Source organism: Phallusia mammillata, chromosome 7 (genome assembly GCF_965637545.1).
Source record: "Phallusia mammillata chromosome 7, kaPhaMamm4.hap1.1, whole genome shotgun sequence".
NCBI classification, from domain to species: domain Eukaryota; kingdom Metazoa; phylum Chordata; class Ascidiacea; order Phlebobranchia; family Ascidiidae; genus Phallusia; species Phallusia mammillata.
In genome coordinates, this window is record NC_137258.1 from 4,243,060 (window position 1) to 4,264,802 (window position 21,743).

At 37.2% G+C, this 21,743-nt stretch overlaps 2 protein-coding genes across 3 annotated transcripts in view; one reads left to right on the top strand and one right to left on the bottom strand.

The window, feature by feature from the left end:
* The window catches only part of LOC145237927 (staphylococcal nuclease domain-containing protein 1-like), a 33,406-nt gene that overhangs the window by 866 nt on the left and 10,797 nt on the right, over nucleotides 1-21,743 (top strand). The window contains exons 2-15 of the mRNA XM_080100927.1: nucleotides 268-417; nucleotides 560-680; nucleotides 755-836; nucleotides 903-1,063; nucleotides 1,414-1,492; nucleotides 1,839-2,016; nucleotides 2,487-2,593; nucleotides 2,775-2,957; nucleotides 3,364-3,499; nucleotides 3,709-3,809; nucleotides 4,316-4,426; nucleotides 4,941-5,063; nucleotides 5,460-5,551; nucleotides 6,113-6,222. Of these exons, the coding sequence (XP_079957053.1) occupies nucleotides 268-417; nucleotides 560-680; nucleotides 755-836; nucleotides 903-1,063; nucleotides 1,414-1,492; nucleotides 1,839-2,016; nucleotides 2,487-2,593; nucleotides 2,775-2,957; nucleotides 3,364-3,499; nucleotides 3,709-3,809; nucleotides 4,316-4,426; nucleotides 4,941-5,063; nucleotides 5,460-5,551; nucleotides 6,113-6,222 (1,734 nt within the window). The remainder of the gene's footprint in view (nucleotides 1-267; nucleotides 418-559; nucleotides 681-754; nucleotides 837-902; nucleotides 1,064-1,413; nucleotides 1,493-1,838; nucleotides 2,017-2,486; nucleotides 2,594-2,774; nucleotides 2,958-3,363; nucleotides 3,500-3,708; nucleotides 3,810-4,315; nucleotides 4,427-4,940; nucleotides 5,064-5,459; nucleotides 5,552-6,112; nucleotides 6,223-21,743) is intronic.
* On the bottom strand, nucleotides 6,533-18,432 carry LOC145237930 (leucine-rich repeat-containing protein 4-like). Of its 2 annotated transcripts, XM_080100929.1 has the most exons (13): nucleotides 17,935-18,432; nucleotides 16,118-16,288; nucleotides 14,879-15,133; nucleotides 12,561-12,770; nucleotides 11,049-11,170; nucleotides 10,468-10,604; nucleotides 9,734-9,904; nucleotides 8,752-8,972; nucleotides 8,452-8,601; nucleotides 8,043-8,181; nucleotides 7,542-7,662; nucleotides 6,948-7,435; nucleotides 6,533-6,891 (listed from the first exon to the last, which is right to left on the bottom strand). In XM_080100929.1, the coding sequence occupies exons 1-13, from the start codon at nucleotides 18,148-18,150 to the stop codon at nucleotides 6,776-6,778; spliced, it is 2,517 nt and encodes an 838-aa protein (XP_079957055.1). In that variant the 5' UTR covers nucleotides 18,151-18,432; the 3' UTR covers nucleotides 6,533-6,775. The 2 variants fall into 2 exon arrangements, with proteins under 2 accessions (XP_079957055.1, XP_079957054.1); XM_080100928.1 differs by having other exon boundaries at nucleotides 6,533-7,435.

Below are 21,743 nucleotides of genomic sequence, written 5' to 3' on the forward strand. Positions count from 1 at the left end.
TAAACAGTATCGAACGAAATTTAAAAATGAATAAAAAACAAAACAAAAACACACAAATTTATTTAACAAAAACACACAAATTTATTTTGTGCCTTCCACTGTTTTATGCTACATAATGTTTATTTCCGACTTGGTGATTGTTTCAGTGCAATCGTGTCGCTATGTGTTCTTTCACCAAGCGAAATAAACTCAACTTAAAAAAGACTTAGTTTAAGACTTGGAGTTTTACAATGAAGACATTTTCTAAACTAGTTCGTTCCATTGCAGGTACTTTCTGGAGATGCCTTGATTGTTCGAGGTCAACCCAAGGGTGGTCCACCACCTGAGAAGCAAATTAACTTGTCTAACATCATTGCCCCAAAAGTGGCTAAACGGAGCAATCCCAATTATCCAGATTCTGTTGAAACTAATGATGAGGTTTGGTTAATTTTTGATGCATACCTAAACCGAAGCAAGATTTTACTGTATTTGTTTAATTTCCATTTAACAATAATGTGCTTGTTTGAATGGGTTTTGGTTTAGGACTAAAACAACAGGTTTTGATGATGTGTTATCGTAGGCATTTGCATGGCAATCGAGAGAAAATTTGCGAAGAAAGGTGATTGGACATGAGATTTTCTTTCTTATTGAGCATGCAGTCAACAATGACAGATGCTATGGAACTGTTTTTCTGGGCACTAGTAAGATTATATTTGGTTTATATACCAAAATGGGTTTGTTTCCTTCCATTTGTAACTTTTTTTCTTGTTTCTAGGCACAAGCGGGCAAAATTTGGCTGAGATGCAAGTCAGTGAGGGCTGGGCTGAAGTAAGGAGGGTCAATGTGAGATCTGACAAGTATGTACCCCTTGTGTTTTTATATTTCAGGTATCATCATGTAACATATTCCTTACTTGTCTGTAGCACTGAGCATGCAAGACTTATTGAACTGGAGGATCAGGCAAAAGCTGCAGGCAAGGGAAAATGGCAAGAACCTCGACCTGCTGATGCAATTCGTGATGTAAAGTGGACAATTGACAATGTCAGGAATTTTGTTGATTCCCATCATGGAGAACCAATTCCAGGTACATTAGTTAACTCTTACACAACAACGAAATTTAGAGGAATTTTTCAATTTGGCGGTAAAAAACATTTGCAGTGTTTTTCTTGTTGTTGTTTATTGATGACTGCACCTTTCTGTTTACTTTTGTCTGCATATACAAAACTTAACTTACTATAAATAATAAAATCCTTGGGTTCAATATAATTATATAGGAGTACAATTGTATTTCGCCTGAATGGCATCATCATTTCCTTATTTAAGTACCTTACTACTTACTTATATATATGTACCTAGTTGGTTGTTGTCAACTGTCCTACCTCTGTAACACTTTAATAGCATATAAGTAATGTCAACAAAACCTACATTTTTCAGCTGTGATCGAGCATGTTAGAGATGGTGGAACCATGAGAGCTTTTCTGCCAAGTAATCACCTGATTACATTTATGCTCAGGTAATACTCTGACATCCTGTCACCAACAATGTTATGTGCTTTTATGACTTAGTTCCAGTTTTTAAACTACTTGCCCCAAATTAGTGATACGCTAACTTTTCGATACTTTATTATAATGGCCTCTTGGCAATTTTGGGGTTGTCCAAACTAAATACTTTGAAACCTTCTCTAACCTAATCCTCCTACAACAGTACAGACATCTTCAATTGAACTATTAATACTATATTTTCATTCAGGCTTGGGGCAAAATACACAAAACTGTAAACAAAAAAGAGGATGTATTTGAAACATTTTTATTTGTTTCATTCAACCTTTTACTAAAAAAATGTATATTTTTTTCTAACAGTGGGGTCAAGTGTCCAATGATTCGACGAGATCCTGAAGACCCGAAAAAGGAAGTTGCTGAACCATTTGCAGCTGAGGCAAAATTCTTTGTGGAGTCCAGGCTGCTTCAGCGTGATGTAAAGATTATATTGGAAGGTGTATCGAACCAAAACACCCTGTTGGCTACAGTGTTGCACCCAGTAAGTTTAACATTTCCACTAACGCAAATCAGCAAAAGTTTTATGTGTTGACAGAAGTTTTTTTTTTCTGTTGCTCTTTGTAAATCACTAAAATTTGATGATGTCAAGTTTAACACTTATTAAACAGGTCAGGGTAGGTAAAAGCTACAGGTGTTTTACTGGCTGAGGCAAAACATTCCATTTTAACATACATGTGCAACATTAAAACGTAAATGTTTCCAATTTTGACCTGTAGAAAACAATTTTGTTTGTACATATTGATCGAATATAAGAAGTGATAGACAATGTACGACCAATTTAGACTGTTTTGTTGGTTCATAATTGTGATCATTTAATTTTTTGTCTTTAAGTACCTATGCATAGGTTTATTTCCTTTAATAACTTAAAAGCAATATCCAGTTCTTCAGTATAATGTGGACTGGTATATTTTCTGATCACTAAACCTGACATCACTCACCTTTGCGTCACAGAACGGCATTATGACGGAGATCTTACTTCGTGAGGGATTTGCACGTTGTGTGGATTGGAGCATTACTTCCTATTCGCGGGGACCAGAAAAACTGCGAGCTCTTGAAAAGTATGTGCATGTCGTAACCTTGTCATACGTTCAATTTAATTTTAGCGCTACTATCTGTGTGTATTTTAGCATATTAAACAATAATTAAAATACCTTTAAAAACACACGCCCAACGCAAAGGTCGTGGCTTGAAACATCAAAATTAAAATCACACATTTCCACAACGCAAATTGCTTTACAGACAAGCCAAGGAGCGTAAAGTCCGTATCTGGAGAGATTACGTTTCGAAGACGTCCGATATCAACCCGGACGACAAGGAATTTACCGGGAAAGTAATTCAGATCGTGAACGCCGACGCTATCGCGATTAAAACAGCATCTGGTGAAGTAAAAACTATTCATTTGTCCAGCGTTCGACCTCCAAGGTAATTACGATGTTTTGGCCTTTTAGTTTTATAATCTGTAAGACAACTGTTCGCATTTAATTTTTTGAGTGATAAGCATTCAAAAAGCATTCAGCCTGATTTCCGTAAACTTCAAAAACACATCCGTATATAGTAGAGGATTTTTTAACTTATCTACAATGGCAAACTGCGCAGCCGAATCTTAAAAATGCTTCTACAATGTAAAAGCATTAATCCATCCAACAGAACTACTGTTTGTTGAAGGTAACAGGCTAAAAATCCATGACTCAGTTATTTTATAGATGCCACTACTGGGCATAAACTACAGAGGAAACTGGCTCACCATGGCCGCACTGATGAGTCCTTATAGGTCAAATAGGTGGTCTATTTGAACCGCTTTTAAACTCATTTTTTCACCACATTTAAGGTATGACGACGTAACGTTTAAGATGGACAAGGACTCCGCCCCGGAACAAGGAAAAGGCAAAGGGCGCCCTCTATACGATGTCCCATACATGTTCGAGGCTCGGGAGTTTTTGCGAAAGAAACTTATTGGCAAGAAGGTTAGTTTGAATAAATCGACAGTCATTCTCACCTATTATATTTTTAAAGTGATATGGTATCACGATATTTTCCCGTAATATTCTGATATTTTATCGTGATATTATTTGTCATGATGTTTTCCTCTGATATTTCTTCACAATGTTTCACCACGATTTTTTTCGATTTTTTACTATGATATATTTTCGTGAAACGTGGAATTCTTTCACAGGTGAATGTGAGTCTTGATTACATGAAACCGTCAAGTGCTGCGACTGAAACTTTGGCAGCTTTTCCCGAAAGAACTTGTGCAACGGTCCGTAGTGCTGGAATGTAAGTTTTATTTATCACTCTTCAGCATTTAAAGAAAATAACTCTAAATATACTATGCAGCTAAAACATTTTGTTTGTAATTGTGATTTACCTCAAAAAATTACCATTATGTCCAGTGCGTCAGGAACACTAAAAAAATCATAAAAATGAGCTTAAATATGAACGTAAATCAGAAAATAATTGAGATGAACATAAATTCATAACTCAGCCCTGAAGCGTCTATGCACACCAGCGATCACGGCACACTCCTATATAAATCACAGTGAATGCTCGGTGAGCGGCTGATTCGGTATGGTACCTTTAATGGGCCTGGCGTACTGTGATCTGTCAGAAAATAGGTACAGTTTATGACAAATATCTGGAAACAACATTACATTTAATAGTGTAAGTTTTCAATAATGCAACAGAAAATATATTAAATTATCAATAGTATATCAAAAAAAAAAATTTGTAAGCATTTTGCTGTGTTGCTTGTTTTGCATTAAAATTTGCATATTTGCTTTTAGAAACATCGCCGAAGCGTTGGTGAGCAAGGGTCTCGTCAAAGTTGTACGTCACAGACAAGATGATGACCAGCGTTCTGCGCATTACGACGATCTACTTGCTGCAGAACAGAGGTAAGTTGAACAGCTAGCTATATCTGATTATGCCAGCTTTGCTATCCTAATAGTACCTGGCACAAGTGGGTCATGCTTGGCACTGTATTGCGCTTTTAATGCTTATGCCCTCCGCCGAAAATTCAATATGATGCTGAACGCAAGATCATTTTTTAGCATTATATGGTTGCAAGTAAAAAGTCTTAGTCTTAGGCCTCCTAAGCTAAGCCACTATAAACACATTTTTTAAAACTGCCTCGTTTTATGTTTTTCACGAGGTCAAAATCAATTTTTCAGATTTAAACAAAGGTAAATGCGCTTGCTGATTTATTGTTACCACTTACTGAAACGTTTCATATCTCAACCATTACCTCAAAATTTTTGGTGCTGGGTCAAACATCTACAGCATTTTCCCATTTCTTTTATTTAATATATATTTTTGTGGGAATAAACTGGAGACAAAGTTGCCCTACTCGTTGTCCTCAAAGTTCCATGCACAAGTTTATCAGAACTTAAACACTTCTGTTTGATATAGAGCTATTAAAACCGGCAAGGGCGTGAACAGTAAGAAGGAACCTCCCATCCACCGCGTTGCTGACGTATCTGGTGACGTCACCAAATCGAAGCAGTTTCTCCCCTTTTTGCAAAGAGCCGGAAAGTGAGTTCAGTATTCATAATAAATTTAGTTGATTGTTTAACAGATGGTTTGTAAGTTAGCAAAATCACAATATCAAATAAGCAACGTGATCACCTTTGTTTCGAATTATTTTCTAATTATAAAAAAGAAAAAAGAAGAAATAAATTGTAAACACTAAAATTTGGGAATTACTTTTTGCCTCTAAGTTATTGTAAGGTAAAAAAAAACTTATAAAAATAAAAAAACTTAACGATAAAAAAACTTATTTTTGATCTAATTTCTAAACATTAGCTAATATTATTTAGAACCTTTAGAATTTAAGTATTTTAAGCCCTTCGTTGTTTCACGGGTTGCTTTTACTTTCGTTTGGTCAAAAATAAATTCAAACCGAACGAAAATCCAATCTCAATGTAACAGGTCGGAAGCAGTGGTGGAATACGTCTTCGGTGGATCACGACTCAAGCTCTACATTCCAAGAGAAACTTGTCTCATCACCTTCCTATTGGCAGGTTGGTTTGTCACGTGATCTGTTTGTCCATTTCAATCTATCGGATAAGTGGTTATCAAAATTGGGTGCTCGAATCGGATCTAGGGTTGCGTGAAAAATTATTTTTTTTTTAGTTTTTTAACTAATGCTCTGCTCACAACTCCAATTTGCCCATTTTTTTTGTGGTTAACCTAGATGTGCGATTACCGGGATTTTCGTTAGATTTTCGTTGAGTTTTTGTGGCAAAAAACAGAATTAGCGATAAACCGCAACCGTCTGGTACTTACAATGTAAAAGATATCAACAGCGCAACACTGTGGTATCTATTGCACTTACAGCATGCAATGAAAATTTCTCGTATACGTCCCTTTTTAGTATTGATGTTTCTCTCCACAGCTCATAGAGCTACTGATGTTAAAACGCATCAAAATGAGCCATATGTTTTTTTTTACAATCTTTTCGATATAAACCATATTGAAGTGTTATTTTAAGCAGGTTTTGGGCAATTGCTAAACCAGTGTGACTAAAAAAGTAGAAAGTTTGTCTACTTATTTTACGTAACCGGGTTATTTATTCCCTTTAGGCATCGATTGTCCGCGCAGAGCAAGGAACGGAGCTCAAGGTTTGATGGAGGGCGATCCTTTTGCTGAGGAAGCGCTGCTATTGACCAAGGAGTATTGTATGCACAGAGAGGTAGGATTGGCATTATAAAATCGCTGCAATAGAACCTGAAATTTTGATAAGGCTGTTTGTAGTAAATGTTTCGACGTAGAGGTTTAAAAAGCAGCAATGTTTTATACTGACTGCTGATTCGTTTTGTTATTCTAGGTATTTCGTTTCGTGGTTACAACCCTAAACAATGTAGTTTTTGATATTCGGCTTGTATCTTTCCTTTAGGAATATTTAAGATGTTGAATTGTGTATCGTAAGTTACCTTCAAAACTATAAGTCAAGAGCAGTTGTGGTTGGTCATAATGAAACTATATAAACCTGGACTCAAAAATCGCGGATCTCGTTGGTTTTATTTGTTCGTGACAAAGGCGAAAAAAACAAAATAACAACTACTAGCAATTATATTTTCGTGCGGAACACAAGCATTTATGACATACACGCACGAAAATGTATCTTCAGCAACACAATATTTCATTGCCTAAAGTGTTTCTTTGCTTTCCAAAAACCTCAATCCTTCTATCTTCCGCACCATCCCGTGTATAACGTCATATTCGTCACAAGCGTCATTGTGACGTCATATTTCGGTCTCCTTGTGGTTCAGTAGTCCTTCGAGGCTTCGCATGCGAATCGGTATCTTCCTTTTTGGCGGATCAACCAATCTGACACTCCTGCGTCGTTGCGTGGCAACACCTGTAGTTTGAAGTTGTTACTAGGTGGCGCTATGTGCAAAATATCACTTTTTATACCTGTGCTAAAATCCACATCACCTACACCCGCAATGTCTCCATCAACACTTGGGTAGCTCATGAAAGACGACTTCTTCAAGTTGTCACACGACCTATGGTGAACCCGACACATGGTAACGTCTTGTTGATTGTTGCTGTGGTTACCGTTGCCAGGCCTCTGTTCGATATAGCTGCGCCGTTGCATGGCAACCTGCTGGCATGACGACGCGATGTTGCTAAGCAATTGCTTAGGAACCGGGGATACCCCTGAACCGCGACCGGGCAGAGTCTGCACCCCATAGTTGTCGACAGGTGGCGCTCTCGGCCGATTGTTTCTCGTCGTTTGAAACTTTAGCTCCTCTGGAGGTGGCGGGAGGACTTGCACTGGGTTTTCCGATATTGGGGCGAAAACCGGTTTTGCTGCGTACGACAACGACGGTTTCCACGACAACGGAACGCTGATGTCAGTGCTCGGGGTCCTTGCTGGCGTTGTATTAGCGGATGTTGAACTAAAAGACATTTCATTTTAAGTTAAAAACACATGCTGTATATTGCTTGGCTTTATCGTAAAGTTTACATCACTACTTGCGTGTGTGATGCACATATATCACTTACCAAGTTATGTTCGCTGCATTAAGTGCGGAATTTTGCAACAGCGTGTCCAGTCGTTTCTGTGCGTTCCGGTCCAGTACGTTTGCATCAATCCGTGTGTCACGTGGTAAGCTTTGGTCTGAATCTGCATCAAGTGACCAACAATGCGTTAAATTTCAAAAAAGAGTTAACAAAACAAGTTGTTCTTTACATTTTACAATATAGCTTCTGTGTCTTAAGGAAGAGTTTGGTATATAAAGGTATTCTGTGTTTTATGAAATGACAAAATTAAGAGTCCGTTATTTAACAAATTTGTCGTTCAACTGGTGTAATGCTAAACAAAATACTAGTTGTTTCAAGAACTTGTATTTTTGGTGACGTTTCGCCCACCAAAACGGTAGGGCTTCTTCAGAGCAATGAATGTTTTTTTGCGAGCACACAAGCGCAGCGGAATTTAAAAGTCCTTCACAAGAAAGCGTGGTGAATGTGTTCATGATGTCCGTTTGCTATATTCATTTTACTTACCTACTGACTTGTGTCTCCTGCTTCCTCGGTTTTGGTTGTAGTTTCTGTGACGTAACTTGTAGAAAATGATGAGTAACGCTGCTGCTAAGAGTGTAATGCCCACAAAACAACCCACTATGATCTTCGTGGTTTCCATTACCTTAAAAAAGTGAAAATAACTTTTGTGACCTTTATAGCTTAAATGGGAACCTACTGCAGATTGGCAACAAAATTTAATAGTAAGGGCGCGTGGTTTTGATAACACTGAATAATTTATCATTGAGGTTATTATTAACGGGGTCACAATTAGTGGGACAACTGGTCGTTGTGAGGTGTTTTTTTCACAAATAATGTCTTTTCACTGAAGCCTTTTTCCTCCACCAAAAAGAAAACATTTACCAACTATATTGGTTGTTTTAAAAAAACCAACCTGGTCCGCTGTATCTTGGGAACTGGTTATGACTGGTTGTTTGAAAATTGGTACAATCGACTTGGTCTCTTCATTTATGCTGGTTGTCTTTGTAGTAGTGGTTTGTGTTCGGGATGGTGTGAAATAAGCCGGTCTTGGAGTGTATGTAAACTACAAATTTACAAAGCGTAAGTTTTTTGGCATTGTTTTATCAAATGATAGTACTGTTAGATTTCCTTTAATTTTACACTTGTTTATCACATTATTCGACATTTTTAATTTTGAAAAAGTAAAATTTGAAATTATTTGCCTTTCGCTCACCCATTTATTGGTATTTGTTGCTACTGTTGGAGGTGGGTTTTGGTTCCTCGATTTTATGACCGTGGTCTCGGTGGTTAGCACTGACGTAAACATTCTGACGTCATTAGATTGCGTCACATTAAGAAAAATAGTTGTCTCTGCAACGTCAGTACCGTTCCGCGTCACTGCACATCGGTAAATCCCCGTATCTTTCATTGTGACGTAAGTAAAGTTAAGGGATCCTGAAATAAAATGAAATTATGAGTAACGGTATTTCTTATAGAATCCATAACCAACCCATCAGTTGGTAAATGTAATGAACTGCATCATTTTTTAATGCCTAATGCTACCAACGTTTTATTAATAGCTGTTGTGGTTATGACTACAAAGTCACAATTCATTACGTTCTATCATATAACACGTCTAAAACAATCACGTCACAGCCAATCAAAGCAAACACCTTTGCCGCCAAACATTGCTCACGCGATTGCCATGACAACGATCGGTTTTGGATCAATAAATAATTATCTGCGTATTTGCCCACAAATTTGCATCACCGTGAGCAAATGGGGCAGCATGGCAATGGCTTAAAATCTCGCAATCAATAAACACTTGGCGTGACGCAAGATCGATTGACGTCATTTGTTGTGGTTTTGGGGAAAAACAAACGTGACAAAGCGTTCGTACAGTGCAACTTTATTTTCGTATCCGGCATTTCGTATTTGAATCTAGAGATATGCTGTTTTGAAAATTATGTTGCAAATTAATGTTAATAACAAGAAAGAGACATGCCAATATATTTGTAAAAAACGTAACCTTTCGACATTCTTTATGTCGTTCTTGTCAGTATCTTTAAAACCGTGAATTGTGTATCTAGTGTCAATGGCATTGATTTCCGACAAGTGTTATTTAAATTTAAATAGATAACAAAAAAAAAACGGTTGGTAGAAGTAAACTGAGGGACTAAAGTTACTTTTGGGAGTAAAAAAATCCGTTATCTCACCATTTCCAAGCGGTTTAATTCGCACTTCAAACCTCCCATGTCTGATTGGACTTCCGTCTGGTCTGTACCATTTCACTTGTACTTGCTTCGCTTTGCGTTTGACCGACGGCGCAGTGGGACATGGAATCTTCACTGAATCGCCCACTGAAACGTTCATACTTGCTGCTGAAGCTGTGAACAAAAATCAACACTTTGGGTTCTTACTGATTCAAATTTATCAGAAAATTGTGATTGAAAGTGTCTCAGCCATCATATTAAAGTTACAAATACATAAAAAATTTATGAACGTTTTTTATGTATTCCTTAACATGAAAAGTGCGAAAATATTGGTTACTGGTGTGCAGTAAGATTAAAATATTCAGCTTTTGAATTAGGTTGCGTTTAAAATGCAAAATACATAGTCTTAATTGTTAAAAAAACACAGCTTGTCTTCGGATAGAGGGACGCCCAGTGCAAAACAAAATTTGAACAATATTCTGAAACAAAATTGATTGCTTCTTTATCTTTTTCGCGTGGCACAACATCAGAAAACTCTTGATCAATATGTGGTGCGATTTTCCACCCCTTCATCTTCAGGCGCCAAAGGAAAACACTTCAATCATAGTGACAGTACAAACACGGTCGACCACAGCGCCTGATCTTGTCCATCGATTCGCGATCAGCTCTAATGCAATTCTCGCGTTGCCTACGTTTTCTGGCAACAACGCTTACTCTCACACCGTTTGACCACTTACCGGCGTTAACGATGCGCGCGGCGCATGGCGGGTTTTGAACCCGTGTGAAGTTAACCAGAGGCATACGCCTGTACATCAGTGGGTATTTGCATCGCCCGCAACCCTCCCCTGAGCAAATGTTGCTTGCTTCAAGATATCTGTTGAGATAAAAACACTGTTAAATTTATGAACACCATACACGGTTTTTGATCACATAACCTCCTTCCTTGTTTGTTTCTGTATTACAAAACCACCGAAAATTCAATGCCTTTCTCACATTTAGATAATAAACTGAAAATTAAAAAACACAAGAAAAACCTGAAACACGAACTCAAATGTAAGTCTTTGGATTGTCTATTTGTAGGCAGATTTTTTGCTTTTCATAAATATTTCTGTAAAATTTGGTGTTAGTGAGCTAGAAAAAAGCAGTCCTGGTGGCCCCCAAAAAACACTAGCGCGATCTAGGCCAATCATCATCGATTTTCACATAAACGTCATTGATCTTGCAATACATTTGTTTATCGATCGGTGTACCTTCTCAAATATTTTCCAGACAAACGTATAGAATGCATGGTTGTCTGCTTGTATAACACCATCAATACCTTGCAAATTGAAGTAGGTCGCAGTTGCAAAACCATGGGTTTCCCTCAAATTGCATTCTTCTGCTGTTCGGTAGCAAATCAGGATAAATCGTTGTCAAGTTGTTTGATGCAAGGCTGAGGCTCTATAAAACGAACAAAGAATGCCCGTCCATCATTAATGCAACCATTAACTCTTACACACACACACACCCAAAAAACTTTTACATACACCCCTCTTACATGTATTTTTGAAACAAAAACTATTCAAACCTTAAAAAAATAAAATCGATTATTGTCATATAGTGTCTGTCGAAGCAAGATATTGGTCTTTATAGACACTATTTTTGTTAGTGTTCTGTGTAGCACCGTATTGAAAACACCGTTTGAAACTATCAGGGGGTAATTAAAGTTTGACCATAAACCAATGTAAATACTGTAGCTGTGACTGTTCCAAAAATCATTTTGAAGAGCATGTTTGCAATTGGTTGGGGTATTCTTAATAGACGGCATTGTTTAGAACTTGTGTAGGACCGTAAGCATCTCTTGGATAGCCTTTACAAGTGGTGGATACTGTTACACACGCCAGGTGTAATTTCGTACTTCACGCGTAAATTATTCAAGGTTTAATGGAAATTTGGGCTTTGTTCCAACTTTTGTGGTGGATCCGAAGGTGGCATACCGAACTTAAAGAATTGATAAAGAACACAGATAAAGAATTAAAGCATCATCTTTGCAAAATGCGAGTTCGGATATGGCCCGTTTGTGTTTAACTGGAGGCAACTGCTCAGGCCCATATAGCGTTTACTGAAGTATTTAATAGTTCATGAATAATAAATGCAAATCCAAGGAAGGTTTTTGTTTTGCTATGATATGATCAATTATAGTGGACTGTAATAAAAATAACAATATTTTCTCTTTCTTGACTCTACGCCTTTAACAAAGTCTGACTGATAACTTTTTTTGAATTTACTTGATATTTTTGTTTATGTTTGCCACCAACCATTTATTCTATGGAAGCTGTTTATAGTTTAGTTCAGCCTGTTTGAAAAATAAAACATATAGTGGTTATATACAAGTGGTCATACATGTATACTAGTCATACATATAAAATAGCCGTTCCCCACTTTGTCGCCATCGCCAAAAGTTTTTTAAAAGTTGCTCTGCATCGCCATTTTTTCAATGCAAATTACAACGCTCTTGTTGGTTTAATCATCCGACCATTACAATCGTAATCTCATAGAATCAATACGTGACAAATGTTTTAACCGAAATACTGGCTTGTATACTTATGAATGATGGAAACGTTTCGAAATCCTGATTGATTTACTTCACTTCTGAAACTTGTCTTGAAAAAATTAACTTGGAATCTTAACAAATCTTTTAAGATATCGGGACGTAACTATTGGTCCTTCAAAGACCAGGTATCCATCTTAATTTCAAATTAGCATCTCTGTTATTGGCCTAAATGCCAGTACATTTGACCGTTGCGTGGCGTCATTGTCCAGAATTGTTTGTCAATAGTATAAAACTTACATCAAGTGACGTAAGATCACTGAAAGCTTTTTCCTCGATGGTTCTGACGTCACAATAAGCGAGCGAGAGTTGAACGAGTCGTTCCATTCCGGTAAACGAACCGGCTCGCACCCGCTGTATCTTGTTCGACGAAAGATCGAGAACTTGTAAATTCACTAGCGACCTCATTGAAGGGATTTCCCGCAACTGACACGAATTCATTCGCAGTTTCTAGAAAGAAGTTTTCAAAAGATACACCGTTGGTACTTAACAGATGAAATGGACAAAGTTTGACCAAAAATATAAAAACATCAAGCCAATAAATGATAATTAAGCCGCTGACTGTGCACGCTTTTTCTATTCTAAAATGTTTCATCAGTGCAGCTGGTGTCAAGACTTAGGTGCATTGACTAGTGTAACCACATTATGACACACCAAGCACTTTTTTTAAATTGATGAAGTATGTATGACATTTTATCCTGAAGTGTCGTTTACTGTCAAGTCATGTCGTCACCTGCACTGATGAGACAAAGTAGGTGAAAATAGTGTGAACAGTCTGCAGTTCAGCCGAAAACTCAATTCCCCAATAAACCAACGCAAAGTATTGTAAGTGTTGATGTTTTTTTAATTGGGGTTTGTAAGATTTACTTTGTTGGTTTCTCCCTTTTCGGAAACAAGTATCCGGTCCGGTAAAACCATAATGTAAAAAGACGTTTTACAAATCTTTGGCATGAATACCTTAAATAAAATGCAGGGACCCTAATACGTTTCTACAATTTTGCACTGTTTATTTTCAAACTTCCTCTACAGGCTTTTGCACTCAAACTTTGGCTTACTTCGTTGTGTGGTTAAGGGCGGATGGAAACTTTTATGCAGGGGATTAAATCCCATGACAAACAAAACCAATAATATAGGCTCTGTTAAATAAAACAAAAATAGATGTCTTTACTTACCCTGCTACGCAACAAAAGCAATCCTAAAATTTAACATCAATCTTTTTATGTAGGTGCAAAAGTTTGCGAAAAGAATTTGTTTTCTTTGTCATAACCAATTCATCAAAATTACTAGATATTCTTTCAGAGTTACGCGCAATAAACAACCGGAGTATTGTTTTTGCCCTCTTAAAACAAAATGTGGATCGCCTAAGGTGTTTTTATCCATTAACCAAACATTTTTTTTAGTAACAAGCACTTTTTCCTATCTTATATCCTTGCATTTAATGCTACATTGGAATAGAATTGCCACAGCTTAATTACGCATTCAGGAAATGGGACGTCCTCGGCAAAGAGGCAATTATCCCTTTGTGGCGATTTCTTCAATTGCTGCGTTGCACAAGCGGTGCAGTAGTGGGATAGCGGTCGATAAACGTGCACTAGCTATTCATGAAACATTGTGGTAAATCGATCCCAATTAAAGGCTTCAATCGCGCGGATCGACAACCATGGGTTGTGATTTTAACAGTTTTATTTGTCTTTAGAGTTTAATTTTTTGCCAAGTCTATTTCAATGATAGAGAACCTATGTTGCAAGTATATAGTGCATGTAAGCATGCAGTACATTAACGGGCATATTTTTTTAGGCTAAAACTAACAAAACTCTTGTTTCTATAAATTATTTTCTAATTTTTTACTATTAAATGTGATGACGAGAATCTTTTAGTCACCAATAAGATCAAAATGAGCCTCTAGCACACCTTAATCTCATAGTGATGCCAAAAAATATGTAATATCTCAAAAACTGATATTTTATTGTACACTTAACATTCGTGGAATTACTGAGTTTGCACGGTTTTATGTTTTTTTTTGCAACAACGCCCAATGTAAGAAACACCTATGGGGCCTAAATAATATATAGAACTGTCTGCTAACTTGTGTGTAGTCAAACCTCATTTGTCGGTTGTGTAGACAACATTTTGTTAATTGGTTCTCATCCAAGCAATAATTGCAACGTCGGTTTATCTGCATAGTATGAGATTTGGTTCAGGCTTTTCAACCTCACCGTTTACCTTTTTACAGTTTTACATAAAAAGGTTTGTCATGTCTGTGGGCGGAATGTTGGATGGATATAACTGGTTGATTCTGTTTGGTCTAGGGTTTTGTTTGATGTGAAAAAAGCAATTATTAGCTTGCTACTGCAGGAGTTGATTTTACACTTTGTGGTAATGTGTAAGATAACCTTCGTACCGTCTGTTGAATTTTACCGTACGCCCAGGTTAAGAAGCGCTCGTTTGGCCTTTAGTTTGTTTAATCGGTTGAAAAAAACGAACGTTCAATTGTGTTCTTCAAGCAACGTAACTGAGACAAAGTTTGTTAAATAACTTTTACAACATTTTTCACATACCTCTAGTTTTTGCAAGCCGCTGAACGCTTGGTTCGAAACATAAGTTAATTCCCTTAGTTCCCCGATGTCTAAAGTTCTTAACGTTCTTCGCCCTTCAATGAAGTCGTACGCAAGTAGTTGTGTGATCGGGTTGTTGCGAAGCGACAGATATTCGAGATTTCCAAGCCTTGCCAAAGCCACACGCGGCACTCCAGTGATTCTGTTGCCAGATAAATCCAATCTTCGTAGCTTTTTCAAGTCCGAAAACGAGCTGCTCTGTAAAGTTGTATAGTTTGATATAGTGAATTGTTGTAAGGTTCGGTTGTATGGGCTGCCATTTTGTGACAATACCCATACACTGCAAGTCGTGGTTTCAAAGGTTTCATTAGGCGTTATGTTTTGTACGACAAAATATGCCAAGTCCATTAAAATATGGCTACCTCATAAATTTGTTCTGTAAATGGACTGTTTTGCTGCAACGACTTTTAGTACTCGCCAATTTTTGAACCAAAATTTTAACATGATTATTCTGGCCTGTATTGTACTAACAATCAACATGCTTGATTTATTATACGTTTTGGTTTAGTCACATCAATCTTGACACTAACGAACATATCCGTATGTGATGTTCATAAACCACTATTATTTGAAGAATTTAACAATACCACCCTACAAGACCACTTGTGCTTGTTACACACAGCTAAAAATTGATTAGTAACAAGACATGTCCAATCCGATTTACAAACTTTCATCGATCTTCTCAAACAACACGATTGATTGGAATTAATTATTTTCGTGTTTTACGAATTAACCCTGAAGACCTCCTAATCCCTCGATCTTTAGATCTTTTTTCACAACATGTCGTGAGGTCGCCACTATGTCCCTATAGGTCTTGTTTTTCGGTCAAAGGGTTAAGTTTAATTTGAAGCTTTGTTTTTTTTGTGTGTGTGATTAGATTTGGGGCTTTCAATCCAGACAGTTTAAATAATAGCCGGTTTTCATCGGGTCCAAGTGACTTATTTTACTAAATAAACAACGAATTGCATATTTTGGCACATTGCACGTACGATTTCTGTGACTTGTTTTAAGTCACGTACATATTTATTTGAACCACCGAGGGGAAAGCTATCATTTCCTTTTGTTAATCCCATTCAGTCAAGAAACATAATCAATGTTACAAACATTAGAATCTTATTCTCTGTATCATAATCACATACTCTCGCATACAAAAAAAAAACACAAACAATAGTTCTCGCTTACGGGGACTTCCACGATGACGTTGTTGCTCAAGTCGAGCGTGACGAGGTTGGGAATTTGCTTGAAGACATTTCGTCGCAATTCACGAATGTTGTTATTTCCTAATGTAAGTCGCTGTGTAGATGTTGGAAACAGCGGCGGTAATGTCCGAAGTCCATATCCCTCACAATTTACCTGTGAAGGCAAACAACAATAATATTGTGGTATAATTATTGGTATTTGACTGTAGATTTAAATGCAGAAAACGGTTATTTGTGGTATTCTGTGATAAACCTTTTTAGGCTCTTTTTTGTTGAGGTGGCTTTTCTATTCTCTTGCGTGTTTAAATACACCATTAACTAAGCAAGCGTTTTTGAACGTTATATGGATGCTTCGTAACCATTTACAGATTAAACAGTAACAAGCTGAAATAATATGGCATGTTTTAGGATGCTCACAGCCTTATCTTTCACAGACTAATGTTTTAGTCCATGTACTCAAGGTAAAGAAAGCACGTTCAGTCAGTTTGAAACCTAGCGATGATGATTAAATCAGCAATTATTTAAACTAATAAACGTCTAAACAAAGTATACTTTTTTCACCATTCAAATGTTTATTTTAGTTTGCTAAGCAAAATATGAACAACTTAATGTGGGCTTTAAAACATGCGGATTGTTAGCTTGTTATAAGGTTAATACGACTGGACGTGTTGAACAAACGGAGGTTTTAATTAACGCTGTTTTGTCCAACCGTGTTCGATAATCTGATCGATTTTATTTTAATTCTTTAACCAATGGTACTATGTCAGACATGTTGCCGGAATATATGTACAAAACAAAATCCCCAATTCCAAGTGAAAAAATTAATTTGTTTTAACTCCTGGCTGACTTTAGTTTAATTTAGAGCTTGCGTTTTGCACGCATGGAAAAAATATTCTCGCAACATTATTAAGATGCGCAATATTCCAGTAATGCATATTTTTATTGCCAAATTCCGCTTCATGAACGCTGTCGTTATGCCGCAGACGTTGGGTGTGCCACAGGGTTCTTCTTTATTACCCTTACGCTGAAGACGGAGGTAATTGCAGCATTACGACAACGCCAGTTTCCAATTGGCTCACATCAATAATTCACTTGCTCGATTTAACGTTCTTGCAAAAGTTCCCCTGCGTGACTCAGGTGGGCTTCTGCACCCGCAAATTGAAACTTGTCAAACATTAGTCCCTTTAATGTTCCCGCATACCTGCTTCGAGGCGTCTGCGGCGGAGGCCAAGTTGAGGCCATCTCGCTAAAACCGTTGGGTCTCTTTATGCGTTGACGCGCATCGTAAAGTATATGCATTGGATATCGTTTATTTTTGAATTGTTTAAACTACAAAGTCTTACCTAGGTACTACAAGACATAATATTGTTGTTCTTGTCGCTTTTGTACTTTGCGTTATCACGCAGTTTAGTTTCAAAGTAGTCACACCTATGCTTGATACGCGAGCCAACCAAAATCGCTTTATTTTAAGCAAACAAAGTTGCTTTTGAATAAACTATTCCTCACAGTGTTGAATGACAAAAGTACCTAGTTCCACAACCGTTAATTTTGTTCAGGTGGTAAAAAAAAACATTTTCAATAATAACTTGAAGAAATTATGATACCCTAGGCCTATTATAGGAATGGCTTTGATTCAAAGATAAGTGTTTCGTGGTCACTGGTCTGCATAGACTATAAACAAACTTGAAGAAATATTGACTTTGCAATTCTGTTAAGTTGCAGCCATCTGGGTACTTCTCACTCTAGCCGAATCTTAGTAACATCCTTTAACATATTAAACAACACAGAAATATATCTTACCGTGTCATCGTAACATTTGCAATCGGTCGGGCACTTGATTGACTGTGCTTCCACTTGTACACAATTATCCAAATAGAAACACCAATACGTTGCCATGGATACTATCAGTAGGCGTCGGAATCTGTTAAGCCCTCTCTTTTCTGCTCGGTCTCGATTTTGAACTGGTGCATGTTCTCTCGTCTTCGATCGCCAAGCTTTTTTCTTCGAGGCGGCCATGTTCTCTCGAGCGTAAAAGGCACGTGATTTTGTCGTGTGCTCTGATTGGCTGTTGCGTCCGTTTGTTGAAATGGTTGCAATGTTCAAAAAATTGACGGAAGCAAATTATTTCATGTTTCGAAAAAGATGACTTTGACGTGGCGTTCGTTCTGTGGATGATTTATACTTGCCACTAGATGTTATGTCAGTCTTTTTGACATAGATTAGTTTTTTTGCGTTTTTTTACAGTGGGTATTAAACTTCTTTTGATAACCTTAAAGCATCTGCAGAAATACAAAATAATGTTCCAAAAGTACACCTTAGGTTTGTGCATAATGAAACTGAATGCCTCAAATTACCACTAAAATGCACTTCATTGTAAAAACTCTGTCCACTAAGAAATTTACAACGCCGTTAGTCGTCGCAAGGGAGCGCGTATTTTTACATCCTCCTCCAGACGCACGCATGGATTTATTTAACAATGTATTATTCATGACGTGAAGCGTTAGGAAAGCTCTGCCAATTGCCACCGTCGCATGCTTAAGCCATGACGTCAATTTTGTTTACCTACCCTAGATGGTAGTAGAACTAAACAAAACAGTTACAACAGCGTTCAATGTTAATGTAAACTCTTGTTTATTTGATATTATCAATGGTTACCAAGCTGTAAATACACAAAGCAGATGGTAAAATAACAATTTTCGGTTTCTGATTTTTGTCATTGCACGCCTATTAATGTCTTACTTAAAAGTTTATTAAAAGAGATATTTCACGTTTTCAAGGAGTTGTAATGGTAATAAGTCCCGTTCTTACAAAAAGGTAAAAAAATCACCCGTTTATATGCTGTATATACCTACAATCGCTATGACACATCGAATTTTTCGGGCAATTGAAACTAAATTCAGCGCATTTTTTCTGATAAGGAGATCTAACCTTAATCTCCATGTATCTCATCAATGATCTCGCGTTTAATTTCTACGAACCAACGCTATGTATATTCCGAGATCGGCGTTTGGAGAGTTAAGTGGCGCGCAAAGACTGGAAGATATCAATTATTTATCTCGATCAATGCACCACAATAAACAAGCTACCTCCAGGCACCATTTGCGCGCAGTGGTGACGAACTACGCTATTCCATTTCGCAGTGGGATTCCAAGGAAAGAGCAATTATGCGACTGGACAAACATTATAATCCCGTTATAATGCCCTGTGGTCGATTTTTTGAACTCTGTGTTCGCACATGGTATAATACCTTTGATTACGATTTTACTTTGAAAACTGAAAAAAATAGTTTTATTTCCGTTTGGTGAATTTCCAAATTAGTTTCTAAAGCATTTTGTTGAGTCTAAAACGTTTCATATACGACTATCAGTGTAAGATTTATAAGGAATGTAATGGTTCAACTTAATTTAAACATAGAGATTTAATTTATTTTACAACGTTTCGTCAAGTGCTCATGCTGTCAACAATAATGCAATTCGATCAGTTGCACCCATTTAGATCAAGTTAAAAAAGTTATTGTGCTGTAAAGGCGCTAATGCAAACAGATAGCAGTTTTAATCTAAATTTCCCATTTCTACACCTCAAATTTCAAACTTGCTATTGCACAACGGTATAAATTACGTCACCAGGTTACGTCACCGTAGCGAAAACAAAACAGATGAATATTTCTCTGTTTCCTGTTGCGCGGTTGTTTACATCCGGGACTGGGTAAATAATTTAGACTCAGTTTCCCCATAAGCCTCTACAATCATTCTTGCCGTAAAAGCGTCTTCCATCGACCAACACAAATGCCAACCAGTGCCATTCTGCAACCAATCTACATCTTAAACACTTATCATGACTCATCAAATAGTCCAGGGACTCGTTTTTGTCTTTTACATTTTTTAGAACGCTTTATCGGGGCTAGTCAGTGCCAAAAGTAGATATAAAGCAGATAAATGTTGTTTGCCTTTATGTATATTTCATTTCTAAGGCACAATCGACAATGGACATTGTATGTACATTACAGTACAAAAACTTAAAATTCATTACCAACATTTTAAATTGTCATGAATTGCAACTCACATAATGAAAGTTTTATGTGTATAATCCAAAACGTTTAATCGTCTGTTAGCTAATAGCGATTATATGGTAGCCTATTAACATAACCATACCACACGCCTTTTCTTTTCAAACTTGGACAATTTCAAGTTTTCAACTAATTATTCTTTTTAAATAGTCTCAAATCAATCTGTTCTTTACTACATATCAGAACACAAGCATTGCTTTATATCAAATTTTACGCGCATGTACAGCTTACGTTATAGATTCATCTTTCTTTGTCTACCATGGCATACTCTTCTCTGCCATTCAACTTTCCCATATCTTTATTGGTTAGCCAAAGATATTGATCGCCTTTGCAAAGCCCCTCTGGATTTCAGACGGCTGAAAAATAACTCAACTCCTCTCTGCTTGCTCTGCATATTATGCTTGAAGACATACATTTCTAAGTTAAACAACGTTAGAACTATGTTTATGTTGCTGCTCGCAACAATGAACGCATTTGTTGCAATGGATAAAGATTATGCTAGACTATCTGAAGACTTAAGTGCAAAAAGTTGCATTGTATTGTGTTGTACACGCGCATATTTCTAGCCATTCAAACAAGCCATTTACTCTGTGTATTTTCAGACTTTTAGTCTTGCAGTATTAGAAATCTGTAGCCATCACAGGGCAGAATGTTTCAAAATTTCAATTTTAAATTACCGTTTCTCTACCCAACCAGGCCAAACAGTTGGCGATTTTTTGTACCAAAACTACCCTACAAAAGTCTTGCACTCTCAGCAAATAATGTGCACTGCTAAAACAAAACCTTACTGAATTACTAATCGCATCACTAGTTAATTTACTAAAGGCCGCATCACTAGTTAATAAAAAACAAATATAGCCACCGGTGCGTATGTTTACTTGCGCATGTATAAGATAAAAATATTGTATCCCCCTGCGCTAATTTTAAACCAGTTTCAAAATCTGTATACCTGACCAAAACTACTTTATCGATGTAATTTCTGCAATACATGTATTATGTTACACGTCTGCGCATTCACATAAATAACAGCCATGGCCGTAAATGTGTAGACCTGTTCTAGGTGCAACGTGATTGCAACTGTACGGTTAACTTTCTGTTGCTGTTCAAACCAATAAGATTTACTTGAAAAAACACCTTTTTCTGTCACAAAAGAGTTAATTTAGTGGCATACAAAAACAATGCACAAAAGTCAAAAAAAAAACTTTCCTGATGTGCAGCCTACCTTTAAACCAACCACCTAATACCTGTGGTGGCGACCCTCACACTTTATGACCCGAGCAAGCACTCAAGGCCGAAAAAAAAACACTTGTCTTGTAAATCTCGGCTCGTCTTCGATTAATCAATTCCTAAACGTGGCCATGATCGTCAACCGTAGTCCGCCGCAAAACGAAATCCTTCTACTCGATGTGGTAACCATGGCCTCACTCGAGTAGATCTTTTCCTTGTAAGAAGCACTGTCGCTGTGATTTCCATAGGGAAATGGTGTGACCGGGCCCGCCAAAAAAATCGTTAAACCCCTACTGGCCTTTGGCAGATGATTTGG